The 16,852-nt window shown below is 41.5% G+C and overlaps 1 protein-coding gene across 1 annotated transcript in view; it reads right to left on the reverse strand.

Annotated features, from left to right (window-relative positions):
- Positions 1–418: 418 nt before the first annotated feature.
- The window catches only part of jam3b (junctional adhesion molecule 3b), a 52,060-nt gene continuing 35,626 nt past the window's right edge, over positions 419–16,852 (reverse strand). Inside the window, exons 2-9 of the mRNA XM_063011528.1 lie at positions 14,746–14,814; positions 14,536–14,649; positions 13,817–13,969; positions 12,081–12,283; positions 11,111–11,210; positions 10,857–10,986; positions 3,915–3,969; positions 419–3,819 (exon numbers count right to left, since the gene is read on the reverse strand). Coding sequence (XP_062867598.1) covers positions 3,784–3,819; positions 3,915–3,969; positions 10,857–10,986; positions 11,111–11,210; positions 12,081–12,283; positions 13,817–13,969; positions 14,536–14,649; positions 14,746–14,814 — 860 coding nt within the window. The 3' untranslated portion in view covers positions 419–3,783. The remainder of the gene's footprint in view (positions 3,820–3,914; positions 3,970–10,856; positions 10,987–11,110; positions 11,211–12,080; positions 12,284–13,816; positions 13,970–14,535; positions 14,650–14,745; positions 14,815–16,852) is intronic.

Here is a 16,852-nt window from a genome sequence, read left to right on the forward strand (position 1 = left end):
TATTTATTAAGTTTGTTTGTTTGTTTATTAGGACGTCATGTTTTACACTTTGGTTATATTCATGACAGGAACGGTAGTTACTCATTACACAAGGTTAATCAGTTCACAAGGTTATATTAAACACAGTCATGGACAATTCAGTGTCTCCAATTCACCTCACTTGCATGTCTTTGGACTGTGGGAGGAAACCGGAGCACCCGGAGGAAACCCACACAGACACAGGGAGAACATGCAAACTCCACACAGAAAGGACCCAGACCGCCCCACCTGGGGATCGACCCCAGGACCTTCTTGCTGTGAGGCGACAGTGCTACCCACTTAGCCGCCGTGCCGCCCCATTTATTAAGTGATTAAATACATTTTGCTCCATTATATGCAACCTTCTGACTTTCACTTTACAGTAAATAAAAAGCGAAGATGAATCTTAAAGTGAGTTTTATTAATCACAAACAGGCTACTGTTCAAGAATGTACACAGGATTTATACCAGCCCAAAACCAACATGTCACATGAGCTCAAGAAAAGCAAAAAAGTCTTGAGAAGAACAAAAAACAGAAAGAATTTCAACCCCCACACGACCTTCCTACAAGACCTGGCTGCAGGATAATACTGAAACAGAAATCATTCACTAGTATTTGGTTAAAGTTCTTACTTCGATTTAACAAATTCTGCAAATTGTCCTGTAATATCAACACTCCAGACAACCTGTGTTTATCAAGTCAGTTCGTAAAAAGTGTCCATTTGTCTCTTGGTGTGTTTGTTGGATTAATACTGGTGCTTTTCGCATCTGAACATCACTTCACTCTAGGCACAAATATATATTCAGATCTATTTCAGTGACAGAATAAACTCACAGTAAAATAAAACAAATCTATTTACAAAACAACAGTCAGATATGTTGTGTTTATCAAAATAACCAAGTATTGGTTTGGGGGTTTGCGAACACAGCATGCGATCATTCCTCTCAAACACCTGTTCTGCTAATAGCTAATCATCTGATAGATAGATGAATCATTAGAATATTAATAGGTTTGAACAGTGAAGTGTCCAGTTAGACGTCACAGTATAGAACAATGCAAAGAACACAATATAAATTATTATTTTTAACATACGACCACATTGAAAGGCACTCAAGAGGAATGACTGATGGTTTAAATAACAATAAAATAAAAGAATGGGTTTCATTAAAAACATACTAAAATTGTTTAATTAGCTGTGATTGTACTTCTAGAAGTCATTCTGTTCTAATTTATTATAGAATCAGTTTCCCAAAAAAGTTTGTGACCCAAATGAATGAATAATTTACCCTTCATTTTCAGAAAGAATCAAATCTTGGTCCAGAATGGTAAGATTTGCCAAAGAACACCACCTCTGGTTCAGTAAATGGATTGTGTATGGAGGGACAAGAGCACCGCTGTCCAGCACCCAACCCTAATCCCAACTGTAAAGTATTTTGTAAGTTGGAGGAAGCATCATGGTTTGGAGCTGCTTTGTGGTCTCGTCCTTCATTCACACTGGCGAGCCTCTGCTGTTGTAGCTTTTGGCCGGACAGTGACCAGAACATGCTTGTAGCCATAACGTATCCAGTCTACTGTGTACATTTTGCACATCAATGTTAAATGGTTTTAAGATTTAATGTTAAGCGTCCCTAACATGTCATACATTTTACTTTTGTTTATGTAGACTAAGCACAGATGAACGGACCTAAAGTCATAGAAATCTAAAGCTAATTCTTAAAGGGTTCACAAACTTTTTTTTGCAACTGTTTTGTTTTCTTTACTGCTTGAAGCACTGACAAAATGACTGAAACGGTGGTGTAATATGCAGCATATGAGGCATGTCCTCTCTTTCTCATGATCTGGCCGCTTGAATCATTAAAAGAGTTTCATATCTGGCTCTGCCACAAACTGTACTTTTTAAGTCAAACTTACTAATGTTTATTTTTAGGAGAGTAGTAATGGTAAGCCAACATAAAAACCCTGTTTTATTAAAAAGCAGAACTGCAACAACAACTCGCTTAAAGTAATAGAAAGTAAAAGGTAAAAGACAGACAGTATATTCACTATGTACAAGATAGAAGCATGGAAGAAGAACACTTTCAACAAAGGATACACAGCATGGACTGTTTACAGTGATTCCAAACTACTGCTGGCATTATTACTAAGACTATATACAAACACAAACATGGAAACGTAAACTACACCCAAACCCCACTATCAAGACACAAGCCCTTCTAAAAAAAATGGTATTAATGGCAAATTTTAACCTGGATCTTTGTACCCATTATTATTTAAAATATTTAAGATGGCTTCTGTTTTTTCTAAATGGCCTGCACCAGTCTTAACCTATGTGGTGGAGACGCTCAGGACATGCTGGCACACCACTGCAGAGTGTTCGAATCTCAGCAGAGCCACCAGCCTGGCCAGGATTCCACCCAAACACAATTGCCCGTGTTTGTGGGCTGACTAAGTCTCCTCCTGCTGTGATATGGAGTCATATGGGGAAAGTCACATAGAGCTTAGCTGGACACATGTCCAAGAGGGTGTGGGTTGATCCGGCCCTCTATGATCAGATCAGGGGTTGTGCAAGTGGCAGCGATTCACAATTGGGAATTGCAAATGACTAGATTGGGAGATAAAGGGGAAATCCAGAGGACAAAATGTGTGGCAGAATTAGCTTATTTATTTCGATAACAAGGTAAATAGTGTCTCTGATGCGAAGCACACAAAAACACACAAAACTCAGAGGCCAGTACTTCCTCTTCAGGGGAAAAACACTTTTCACCTGCTGGACAGAACTAAGTTACAGTCAAAGCCAGGTCCATGAGGTGTTTCACATGTAAAAGTGCTAAGAACAAACATGATTCATATTTGTTATAGTATAAAAAGGGTGCTTAGCCCCTTATAAACCTTATCTAAATGTGTCAGGTTTCTCACTGATGATGGATTAGCTACAGTTAGAAAAGAGGCGGTGGTTGGCTTTAATTGTTATAGAGGAAGTTACAGGAGACTTAGTGGGTGGAAATTTCGCAATAACACAGTGGAATAAAAAGTAAAAAGACAGACGTTATAATGGAGGGAAATCTGAGTAAGAAGAGTCTGAATAACAGGATTTGGGTGAATTTAGATCCCATCAGTAAAACAAATATGTAAGACCTTCATAATCTCGATCAACTGATATGCTACTAAAATATATTTCAAAGCCAGAGAAAGCGCATGAATAAACTGAGAGTCTGATTATGCTAAGGACAATTGACTGATCGATTACCGATGATGACAGTGGTCAAAGTGGTTATAAGTTACTTTCAAACACCTAATTGGTCTATAAAATACACTGGCTTCCTTGTTAGTCATTTACAAATATCTAAAAAAGTAAACCTTCTTCTAAAGGATTTTTAAAATATATTCCATCAAAAATATTCTGAAACATTTAGCCGGTACAAAACAAAAGTCATATAAACGACAAGAAATTCAAAGCAAAATTCTCACAATAGAAACTTCAGGCTTCAATTCTGAAAACGTCACTGTTAGGAAAGAGAAAGAACCTGGTTTGGTATTAAAAGGGTGAAATGTAGGTTCAAGAGACAAGAAATTGTGTACAGAGGAACATTTCTAATCGTTGTCAGCTTTGGCAAATGTGAATAGTGTTGTAGCAGCAAACGTGCCAGGATGTAAGGCACGTGCTGGCACAGAGTCTTTCCTCAGTGTGTAGTGTGGACTTTTACTGGAGAAGTATTTCGCTTCTTACTGTGATGCATTTCAGTCTCTTATGACCTCGTCCTAACTCAAATGACAAACGACGATTTGTGTCGGAAATCCCCCTGAAAGAGAAAACGTCAAAGAGAGAAAGCGTGTAAGAGAGAATCTTTTATTATTCATAGGGAAAATATCTGTATAAAACCATCGATCGTCTCACCTCCTCATCTGTTCGTACATAATCCACTCCGTCAACTTTCCCTGGTGCTTTATAACTAAAACAAAAATACACACATAATTACTTTAATACACAGATGACTCAGAACAGAATGAAGCGGCGGCACAGCGGGTACTGCTGGTGCCACAACACAATCCTGCTATGAGTTGGTACCCTTCTTTGCCCACAGGGCTACTTTAAATTAACCCCTAGTTGTGCATTGTCCATGAATGAAAATTGATGGACTGGTGCTTTAAATTGCCCTTAGATAAGACAATGTGGGAGCCCTACATAAGACTACTCGTAATTACCAAGTGTCAAATGTATCGCCAAGTATGAATAAATGAGTAAGTGCTTTTCATCATGCAATGAACTGGTGATAAATTGCACCTAGGGCTATATTTAACTGCCCTCAGGTTTCACCAAGTATCAATGAATTAATAAGAATGTTTTCATGCCACTGACTGCTGCCCTAAAATTCCCCTAGAACTATTCGTACTGTAGGTGTCGGCAAGTATGAATTATGAGTGAGTTAGGAGTCGGCAGGTGCACTACTCTTTTTTAATTAAAAAAGGAATTAAGGTGCTGGACGAGTAATCAGATGGTTGCCAGTTCAAGCCCTACCACCGAATGGCCACTGTTGGGATCTTGAGCGAGGAGAAGTTTAACCATGGAACTGTATGCAGCTTTGGATAAAAGTGTCTGCTAAATGCTATATACATAAATGTATGAATAAGTAAATGTGTAGTGCCATTTGATAGAACATTTGATAGACAATTTGATAGACTGGTGCCTATAGCTAATTTAAGTTTCTCTTAATTGTATAAATAAATAAGTTGCCAAGTGATGTTCTGGTGCCCTGACCTGATTGTATCCAATCAGGATACAGCAATTTAAACAAATAATGTAATGTGTTTTATTAAAGCAATAAGCCACGAGAGGCCGTGTGTTACTGTGATTTTAGCACGGGGAATGTCCGCTTCGCGTCGTGCCTAAAACTTCTTTCCCGTACAAAAATCATAAGTCTCGAGTTGCCAGTCTCGAGTGGCTTATTGCTTTTATAAAACAATGGTCAACATAAAATATAATAAAATACAACAATGTTTAATTCATAAATGTATTTATTGTGTATAAACTTACAATAAAGCATTCTTCCGTGACACAAGGTAGTTCGATTAACAGTGTTGCTAGGCAACATGAGGGCGAACATAACATTCACTTTTTCTTTTCAGTGGCGTATTAATATGGAATGATGTGAGGTGGTCATAGGTGTGAGTTTATCAGGGATTTTACAACGGCTTCGAACGCGGCTCAGCCAATCAGATTTTAGCACCAGAACTATCCGTTTTATAACAATGTTTTATTCATTCATTTATCCAGTTTATCATGGTCTTGGTTTACAGAAATAATGAGACACCAGTCCATCGCAGGGCATAACATACACTCACTCACACACACTCACTCACTCACACACACACACACACACACTCATACACTCACTCACACACTCACTCACACACTCACACACTCATACACTCACTCACACACACACTCACACACTCACTCACTCATACACTCTCACACACACTCATACACTCACACACTCATACACTCACTCACACACACACACACACACACACTCATACACTCACTCACACACTCACTCACACACTCACACACTCATACACTCACTCACACACACACTCACACACTCACTCACTCATACACTCTCACACACACTCATACACTCACACACTCATACACTCACTCACACACACACACACACACTCATACACTCACTCACACACTCACTCACACACTCACACACTCATACACTCACTCACACACACACTCACTCACTCATACACTCTCACACACACTCATACACTCACACACTCATACACTCACTCACACACTCATACACTCACTCACACACACACTCACACATACACTCACTCACTCATACTCTCATACACTCCCACACTCATACACACACTCACACTCATACACTCACTCACTCACACTCACACACACTCACACACACACATTCACTCACTCACTCATACTCAAACTCAAACTCAAAAGAAGCTTTATTGGCATGACAAATAAGGACATTCGTATTGCCAAAGCAAGTTACAGGGAAATATAAAAATAAAAGTAAGAAAAAACTAAAATATACAGAACAGTTACATGTGCAAAAAATATTATAAAATATAATAAAATATTAATAAAAACAGTGCAAAAATAATAACAATAAAAATTATAATATTTACATTAATGAGGTAGAAAAACGATCAGTTTGTGTGTGCTTGTGTGTGTGTATGAGACATGGTCACCCACTGTCCCTCACCTGGTGGCAGTTGTGAGTATAGAGTGCTGCTAGTGTGCAGCTCTCTCTGTGCTCCCCCAGTAGGTGGAGCAGTTTTTCGGGGTCTGGGAGGGAGGTGAAGTTGGGGATGATGTTATTAAATTTAGGGAAGAATTGGGAGCGGACGTGGTGGTACTTGGTACACCGGGTGAGGAAGTGCAGCTCCGTCTCTACTGTACTGAGAGTGCAGTGCTGACACAACCTCTCCTCCCGGGGCAGCCAGGACCGGGTGTGTCGCCCCGTCTCCACGGCCAGGTCGTGTGCGCTCAGTCTGTACCTCGTCAGGGTGTTTCTTAATTTAGGGTCGGATACTGTGCTCAGATAATCTGCTGCACTGTAGTGTCTGTTTAGGGCCAAATAACACTGCATTTTACTTTAAGTTTTAGTTTCAGTTTCCCAATAATTCAGATATTTAGTTCTGAGTTTTTGTGTAATTTGGTTTATTCTAATTGGGTTTACAGATTTCTCCTGTTCCTGAGTCTTTATTGTGTTAGTGGTGTGTCGGCGTGTGTTATTACAGTGTCTGTGTGTGTTAGTGGTGTATCGGTGTGTGTTAGTGGTGTATCGGTGTGTGTTAGTGGTGTATGGGTGCAGTGACTCAGGACCAGTTGGATGAGGGGACTGGTATGTTTGCTCAGCTCTTGGTGTTTCAGGGCTTTATAATGATAAGATTGGGGGTCGCTCTTATTTAGATGGTTCCAGAAGTTGATTGCTCTTCTCTGTATGTTGATAATTAGAGGAAATCGGCCTAATTCTGCCCTGCACGCATTGTTCGTGGTGTGTTGGTGTGTGTTCGTGGTGTGTCTGTGCACCTTTAGGATGCTTTTACAGAACCCTGTGTGCAGGGTCTCTAATGGATGTTTGTCCCAATTATGGAATTGATGGTATGTAAGCGAACCCCAAACTTCACTGCCATATAGAGCAATCGGTTCAATTATTGATTCAAAAATTTTAAGCCAAATTCTAATCGGAATTTCTACGAATGTTTGCCGTTTTATGGCGTAGAAGGCCCTGCGAGCTTTTTCTCTCAGTTCATTTACTGCCGGGTTAAAATTTCCTGTGGAACTGATGTTCAGTCCGAGGTAAGTATAATCTTTAGTGTGCTCAATTTCATGATGTCCTAATTTATATGTGTGTTTGGTTCCCTGAGATCTGGCTCTTTTCTGGAAGGTCATAGTTTTGGTCTTTTTGAGGTTGACTGTCAGGGCCCAGGTCTGACAGTATTGCTGCAGCAGGTCCAGTTTGTGCTGGAGACCCTGAGCGCTGGGGGACAGCAGGACCAGATCATCTGCATATAGCAGGAGTTTAATCTCGGAGTCGTGTAGAGTGAGACCGGGTGTATGACACACACACACACTCACTCACTCACACACATTCACTCACTCACACACATTCACTCACACTCAGTCACTCAGTCACTCACACACACAGTCAGTCACTCAGTCACTCACACACTCACTCACTCACTCACACATTCACTCACACTCACTCACAGTCAGTCACTCACACACTCACACATTCACTCACACTCACTCACAGTCAGTCACTCACACACTCACTCACTCACTCACACACTCACACACTCACTCACTCACACTCACTCAGTCACTCACACACACTCACACAGTCAGTCACTCACACACACACTCACTCACTCACACACTCACACATTCACTCACACTCACTCACAGTCAGTCACTCACACACTCACTCACTCACTCACACTCACACACTCACTCACTCACACTCACTCAGTCACTCACACACACTCACACAGTCAGTCACTCACACACACACTCACTCACTCACACACTCAGTCAGTCACTCAGTCACTCACACACTCCCTCACTCAGTCAGTCACAGTCAGTCACTCACACACACACTCACTCACACACTCAGTCACTCACTCACACACACTCACTCACACACTCACTCAGTAGTCACTCACACACTCCCTCACTCAGTCAGTCACTCAGTCACTCACACACTCACTCACACACATTTACTCACTCACTCACTGTCAGTCACTCAGTCAGTCACTCACTCAGACTCACTCACACACTCAGTCACTCACTCACACACACTCACTCAGTAGTCACTCAGTCAAACACTCACTCAGTCACTCACACACTCACTCACACACATTTACTCACTCACACTCACTCAGTCAGTCACTCACACACTCACTCACACACATTTACTCACTCACTCAGTCAGTCACTCACTCAGACTCACTCACACACTCACTCACACACACTCACTCAGTAGTCACTCAGTCAAACACTCACTCAGTCACTCACACACTCACTCACACTCACTCAGTAAAACACTCACTCAGTCACTCACACACATTTACTCACTCACTCACACACACTCACTCAGTCAGTCACTCACTCACACACTCACACTCAGTCAGTCACTCACACACACTCACACACTCACTCACACACTCACTCACACTCACTCACACTCACTCACACTCACTCACACTCAGTCAGTCACAGTCAGTCACTCACACACTCACACACACATTTACTCACTCACTCTCACTCACTCACTCAGTCAGTCACACACACTGTCAGTCAGTCAGTCAGTCAGTCAGTCAGTCACTCACTCACTCACACACACAGTCACACACACACACACTCACATTCACTCACTCAGTCACTCACTCACACACACTCACTCACACTCACAGTCAGTCACTCACTCACACTCACTCACTCACTCACTCAGTCAAACACTCAGTCACTCACACACTCACTCACTCACTCACTCAGTCAGTCACTCAGTCACTCACACTCACACATTTACTCACTCACACACTCACTCAGTCACTCACACACACTCACTCACACACACACTCAGTCACTCACACACACATTTACTCACTCACTCACACTCACTCACTCACTCTGTCAGTCACACACACACACATTCACTCACTCACTCACTCACACACTCACTCACTCAAACATCAACTAATCCATCTCCAGTGCATTTATTTGAAAGGTGGAAGAAAACCAGACTACCTGGATGGAACCGAAGCAGAGATGAGTGTAATGGAAGATTGCACAGACAGTAACCAGAGCTCTGGACTCCAGACTCCCACAGCAACATTAACTATGAAATTCTATTCCGCATCAAGATGGCTAACCATTTAAAAATCTGCTTACTAAAGATAGTTGGGGTCTCTGCATATCTGACAAATTATCTGCTATTCAGAGGCTAGACGTCTCGCACAGCCAGACATGGTATTGTGAAAATAATTCACAAGATGCTGTCAGACCATTTGCATTGAGGGTGTTCTTGTGTATTTCATCCTGATTTGAGCCACAAAGGGTCCCATGCACTAGTGTATAGGTTATACTGTATACGGCAATTTATTCATTTATTTCTCTGTGTATGTGTGTGTCTGTGATTGACAATCTGTGTATGTGTGGGGTCAGTTTTTAGCACTGTGATTTACAGTGTGGAGAGCAGAGTTTAATAAATTCCACTTTTAATCAAGGGAACTGAGAAAGACTTCAAAGATAAACACTTTAATGTCGTTTTCATTTATGGCCCTCACCAGACCTCAGTGCTTTACTAGCAGGCTGGAACTACGCTGTAATGTTTTCCACCTGCATACAAATGTATACTCCCAAATACACCGACTAAGCATAACATTATGACCACTAAGAGGTGAAGTGAATAACACTGATTTTCTATTCATCACGGCACCTGTTAGTGGGTGAGATATATTAGGCAGCAAGTGAACATTTTATCCTCAAAGTCGATTTTAGAAGCAGGAAAAATGGGCGAGCGTGAGGATTTGAGCGAGTTTGACGAGGGCCAAATTGTGATGGCTAGACGACTGGGTCAGAGCATCTCCAAAACTGCAGCAGGTCTGCAGTGGTCAGTATCTATCAAAAGTGGTCCAAGGATGGAACAGTGGTAAACTGGCAACAGGGTCATGGGCGGCCAAGGCTCATTGATGTACGTGGGGAGCGAAGGCTGGCCCGTGTGGTCCGATCCAACAGACGAGCTACTGTAGCTCAAACTGCTGAAGAAGTTAATGCTTGTTCTGATAGAAAGGTGTCAGAATACACAGAGCATCACAGTTGCTGGGCTGTTTTGGCAGCAAAAGGGGGACCAACACAATATTAGGAAGGTGGTCATAATGTTATGCCTCATCAGTGTACAGCTTCAATTACTTTGACCCTTCTCCAATCTTACAGGACAAAATAATAAACCTTGCAAAAAGGTGAGTGCTTTAATGCAATTGCTTTAAACTACGTAAAAAGTTTACATGTTAATAATTAACCAATTAATCAATAACCAACAGAAAAAAACTGAAATGCAAAGTTTGAAGCTGAAAAAGCCTTAGAACTGATTTTTATATCATTCGATGGAGCCTAGGAATTCACTATAGGTGTATAACAGGACTCAAGCTCTTTTTTTCTCATCTTGCCATTTGCGTTCATGTACTCTTGCTTACTAGGTTTCTAACCTTTTAAAAGGCAGGTAATAGCTCTGTAAATCAATATGTCTGTGAAACAGGATGCAACTGCTTTAACTTATTCCATTTCACTTACTTGCTTCCCTTCTGCTTCTCGATGGTAAAGTAGCCTCTCTTGTAGGCGCAGCAGATTACCATTGTTATTAAAACAAGAACCCCCACTACCACCAGCACACCCATGATAATGCCAACAATGTTAAGGTCATCTAAAGAAAAAAAGAGAAGCATGACGGGAATTAGGCATGAGATAAGAATTAGGACGCTCATGTTACAGATATTACGTGATATTGTGGAAACTGTGTTGATTGCTTTGATAAGACAGGGACTTACAGACTTCCATCACCTGTGGGTGGCATTCAGCCACTCCTGCCTCATTCCTGGCTTTGCAGTAGTACTCGCCAGCATCCTCTTTCCTCACTGAGCTGAATTTCTGTTGGACCAAGAAATAATAATTGCTACACGTCTCATTATGTACAATATGGCTACACTGTGGCGAGAAGGAAACTGAATGGACCCGGGCATCTCTGTATCCAATAAAGAACTGTATCTTTTCTAGTTTAGCTTTTGAAAGGTTATAAAGGTAATATCCTTTTCCACTATGTATCTTTCTTTTCTGTTCCCTACAGTCTCAGTAAATGAGGCATTGCTTTTGTACCCATCAGTGCTTGTAATAAATACATGGCATCTATACTCCACAGTCTCTGCGTAGAAACCTCTATACCGATCACTCATAATGAAATGTGGCCTCTGTGCCAGTCAGTCCCAGTGAAGGCGACATGGCTTCTTTACTCAGGAGTCTCAGTAAAACTGGTACATTTTCTGTACCTGTCAGTCTGAGTGAAAGTAACGAGGCCTCTGTACCCATAAATCACAATAAATAAACACTGTGGCCTCAGTATCTGTCAGACTCACTAAAGAAGGCATTGCTTTTGCACCCATCAGAGTCAGTGAGGGAGGCATGGCCTTTATAACCATTCGTTCCTCTGAAGGGGGCGTGGCATCTGTACTTGTCAGTCCTGCTAAGGGAGGTGTGGTCTCTGTACCCACAGTCCGAATAGGGGATCAGATGAATTCAGATGAGACTGGTGATATAGTGTACGTCAGTGTGTCCAGATGGAGACTTCATGAGTCAGGGCAGGATTTAGAGGGCACTGTGAAGGTTGAGTCACCATGGTGGGCCACTAAGTGTAAATGACAAAGTGTGGTGCAAGTGAGTACAGCAGATTCCCATCGTGGCTGGAGTTGTCACACATCAACTAGCTCCCAAAAATATCCCTCCTCCGACCCCCCTGGAACTTACCAACGTGCCCGTCTCTCTGTTCAGCATGTAGGACGAGTTGAAGAACTTGGGGTTGCTCTTGGAGTCCTCAGGAATCGGTTCTTTGTTGCGGAACCACTGGTACTGGGATTTGGGGAAGCCCTCGTCCTCCACACACGTCAGCTCGGCCGACTTTCCCACCGGCACCGACTTGGGCACAAAACATGTTGGGGTCACTGGTTTCACTGCAAAACAGGAGAGAACGCAGCAAGTGAGACTCAGAAAGTAAAGAGTTCAAATATTTAAATCATCTGGAGCATTTGAACAAGCATGCATTCTGCTCTGAGAGCATCACTACCATGCAGCTCATTCCGCTTTTAGCTGTCTGATTAAACTCGGCTGCAGTTTCAGAATTTTCCCTATTTAGCCCTGGACACACCCGGCCATGAGACTGGGCAGAAAGCATCCTCGAGTGTGGGCCAGGGGCAGAAAGGGCAGCAAGCTCCAGCTCAGCTTACAGCGTCACTGTTCGATAAACAGCAACACTTTTTTTTAGTTTTGTTTGTTTGTGCATTTGATTGATTCTTAACACCATGTCAGCTGCTATGACTATTATCATGGCTGAACAATAAATGCTATCTTTACATCGTCACACAAACAACTCCCTAATCCCTACATACACAAGGAAGAAAACAAATCGACCCTCACACTGACACTTTAGTGTTTAATTGTATCCTTTATGGCATCTTAAAGTCCTAATGCTTGTAAGAATTTAAGAGACTTTCTTGTGGTTGTTTGTATTGTAGTAAACACACCTCTGCTAAATTTCCATATAAATCAGCCATAACATTAAAACCACCTCCTTGTTTCTACAATCACTGTCCATTTTATCAGCTTCACTTACCATATAGAAGCACTTTGTACTCCTACAATTACTGACTGTAGTCTATCTGTTTCTCTACATGCTTTGTTAGCCCCCTTTCATGCTGCTCTTCAATGGTCAGGACCCCCACAGGACCACTACAGAGCAGGTATTATTTGGGTGGTGGGTCATTCTCAGCACTGCAGTGACACTGACATGGTGGTGGTGTGTTAGTGTGTGTTGTGCTGGTATGAGTGGATCAGACACAGCAGCGCTGCTGGAGTTTTTAAACACCTCACTGTCCCTGCTGGACTGAGAATAGTCCACCAACCAAAAATATATCAGCCAAAAGCGCCCCGTGACCACTGATGAAGGTCTAGAAGATGACCGACTCAAACAGCAGCAATAGATGAGCGATCGTCTCTGACTTTACATCTACAAGGTGAACCAACTAGGTAGGAGTGTCTAATAGAGTGGACAGTGAGTGGACATTCTCTATTTAAAAACTCCAGCAGCGCTGCTGTGTCTGATCCACTCATACCAGCACAACACACACTAACACACCACCACCATGTCAGTGTCACTGCAGTGCTGAGAATGATCCACCACCCAAATAATACCTACTCTGTGGTGGTCCTGACCATTGAAGAACAGCATGAAAGCAGGTTAAAAATGTATGTAGAGAAACAGATGGACTACATTTAGTAATTGTAGAACTACAAAGTGCTTCTATATGGTAAGTGGAGCTGATAAAATGGACAGTGAGAGTAGAAACAAGGAGGTGGTTTTAATGTTATGGCTGATCAGTGTATGGTGTTACATGATGTACAGTACATGTGGCAGTTATACATTATTCCACCTTACAGCATGGTGTTTTTTAATACCCGTTTCTGCTTGATACTGCAGTGTCACTTACCCCTTATGACAAGGTTTATAAGAATCTCGTCAAAGGTTTTTTGGTCAGAGATGGCAGTGACTTCACATCGGTACAATGCTGTGTCGTCTCTCGTAGCATTAGAAATGAGTAGTGTTGCAGGCTCTAGAATCTTTGCTCTGTTCTCCAAATCACCTACAGGAAACAAAACAATATATTTATTCATCTTTTAATTAGATCTTTATGTTTTACCATCACTTCATTCTGGTCAGAGTCATGGTGGGTCCAGTTTCCACAGAATAATTGGACAGGACCTCGGCCATCCCTCCCATCTTAGAAATAGCCAGTCAAGTCTGTATGTAATTACATTTACATTTTCGGCATTTAGCAGATGCTTTGATCCAAAGCGACTTACAATTATGACATGAACATGATTTTGAGCAGTTGAGGGTTAAGGGTCTGTCTCAGGGGCCCAACAGTGGCAACTTAGCAGTGGTGGGGCTTGAAGCGGCAAACTTCTGATTACTAGTCCAGTACCTTAACCACTGAGCTATCACTGTATGTAGACGCCCGACAGGGATTTGAACTCTGGATCTCACATGTTGTGTAATTTACCATTGCACAACCCAAGCACCAATATTTATCATTCAATATCTATATTTATCATTAAATATCAAACAAAATGAGTAGCTGTTTATTGTGATAGATACTTTATTAATCACAGAAAAGATTAAGGAAATAGAGTGGTTTGTTAAGATCACCTGATATTTTCTTGTCAAAATAGACGTAACTTGGTTTTCCATTCTTAATCTTCTTCCACTCTATCCTGGGATTGGTAGTGGAGATGGATTCAATCAGGCAGGACAGCTCAATTGCTGGACAAATAGAAGACAAGAACATTTCAGCTTTCTGACTGGATCATGTCAGCATGAGCAAAAGAAAAACAATAAATAAAATAAAATTGTGCTTACATTCAAACTCGTTGACCCACGGTGAAGGGTTCGAAGATTTTAATACCACTGCCAGGACGCTGATCCAGCCTGTAATGAAGCAGAGATAAAGAGAATTATTCTTCAGGAGGGAGATGTGTAGAAGCAGTAAAATCATTCAGGTTGAGATTGCTGCTGGCATTTGAGCTTTTAGAAATATCTGTACCAGTGGACCATTCCAGAAAATTCCTGAAACTCAATTAACACCCAGTGCTCAGAGCTTAGGGCCGACACCCCGCCCGTACGCACATTCTTTACATCTCCGTGTCTGCCGGCAGATCTGTTACCGGCCATTTTTAGTTTAGCTCTGTCAACTGCATGTCAGCTTTAGGTTTAAATAATGTGAACTGGATCAGACCTGATATAAAATGAACCCGCCATCACTTGAGTTTTAATACGACTGCTGTATAGTTTCAGATCCATTCCTTCAAATTCTCTCTGGTTACATCAATATATGAGGAATTTTTTTATTTGACAATGTTTTTATTGCTCTTACAACACTTTGTCACGATCAGTGTGTTCTCTATTGGTGTTTGTTTTGCCGTAGTTCTGTCTTAGCAACTGCTTTTGCAGTCAGCCATAAAAATATGAACATTTTTGCATCTTGTACTTCACTCTGTAAGCAGTATATGGGTGCAGCGTTCTAATGTGCTAGCCTGCCATCGATAAGATCTTGAGCTCTTGAGTTTAAATCTAAGCTGAGCTATCCACCTGACCAGGCATCCATTAAACACAACTGGCTGCATGGGGGAGGAAGAAGGAATGAGTTCCTCATCACTTCTGTAACTATTTTACTTTTAATTTGAGGTGTGTCCATGAGATGATGTTTTTGTTTAGACGTGTTTCTAGTGAGATGGGTCATCAGTGAAGCAATGTGGGACCCCAGCTGTACTTGGAAAACACAAAGAGCTGAAATGAAACTAATTTTCAGTTGCAGAATCAGCCTGGCATTACCATCAAAAATGGCAAAAGTAACTGCAATCATATCGACAGTGTTTGGACCATGCAGCTGTAACTAGGACTGAAAGAGAAGAAGATTAGAAGATTAGCATGACCATGTTTTGACTGCAGTGGGCTTTGCTTACTAAGGACTGAATGCAGGATTCCTTTAAGGCAGGGGTGGGCGAACTTTTCGGCTCAAGGGCCACACTGGGTTTTAAAAATCGACAGACGGGCCGGGTGGGTGTGGGGGTTTGGAACTAATATAAATTCACATTAAAACCTTTATTTTCGTGATTAAAGGATGAATTTTTGAATATAAATAAAACGCCAGACTCATCTTATTATGTGCACATAATTTACACATGCTTGAATGTGATTTTTAATGTATTTTTTATTATTTGTTTCTACTTGGTGTATCGCCGTATAAACAAAATCAATTCAGCGTTTAAAGCAGCACTTTCGACATAAGTTAATGGTTTATGTGTGACGCTTTAAACCAGCCAAGTGGTTAGATCCCACTGACGCGATAGGCGACTCCAGAGGGGTAGTAGGGCTCAGTGAGATGGCAAATGTGACGAATGAATATCTGTGTGTAGACCAGATAGATTCGGCTTTAGCAAAGGTCGGTAGTGTTTGGCGTGCACCATCTAGTGGAATCAATTGAAACGCAGGTATTGCAGGAAAACAGTGAAATGAATGCGGTTTAGGACAATTTTGTAAATACTCAGCGGGCCGAATTAAACAGCCTAACGGGTCATATGTAGCCCTGCAGGCCGTAGTTTGCCCACCACTGCTGCAAGGCTTACGCAGGTATTATATTAATGTTTGCCGTATGTATTAATAAAGAGTCTCATAGCACAGACTATTGAAGCACAAGCCAGGTTTTATGCCTATGTTTAGATTTCAAAATATACAGTTTGTTAATAAGATTGTTTGACAGACTATTAAAACATCAGCACACAATGATTCATGGACTAAACAGAATAAGGGAAACAATGATTGGTTGGGATCTGGTTCAAAGAGATGAGCAGTAATGTGTTCTGTTCATCCCCCACCTCCTTTAATTCTAAACACTCTCGTATAAACATCTGGCTATAACCACCTATGTTAAGTCGTTCTTTTGCACTTAAATTCTCTTACTAATGCC

Source organism: Trichomycterus rosablanca, chromosome 16 (genome assembly GCF_030014385.1).
Source record: "Trichomycterus rosablanca isolate fTriRos1 chromosome 16, fTriRos1.hap1, whole genome shotgun sequence".
NCBI lineage: Eukaryota > Metazoa > Chordata > Actinopteri > Siluriformes > Trichomycteridae > Trichomycterus > Trichomycterus rosablanca.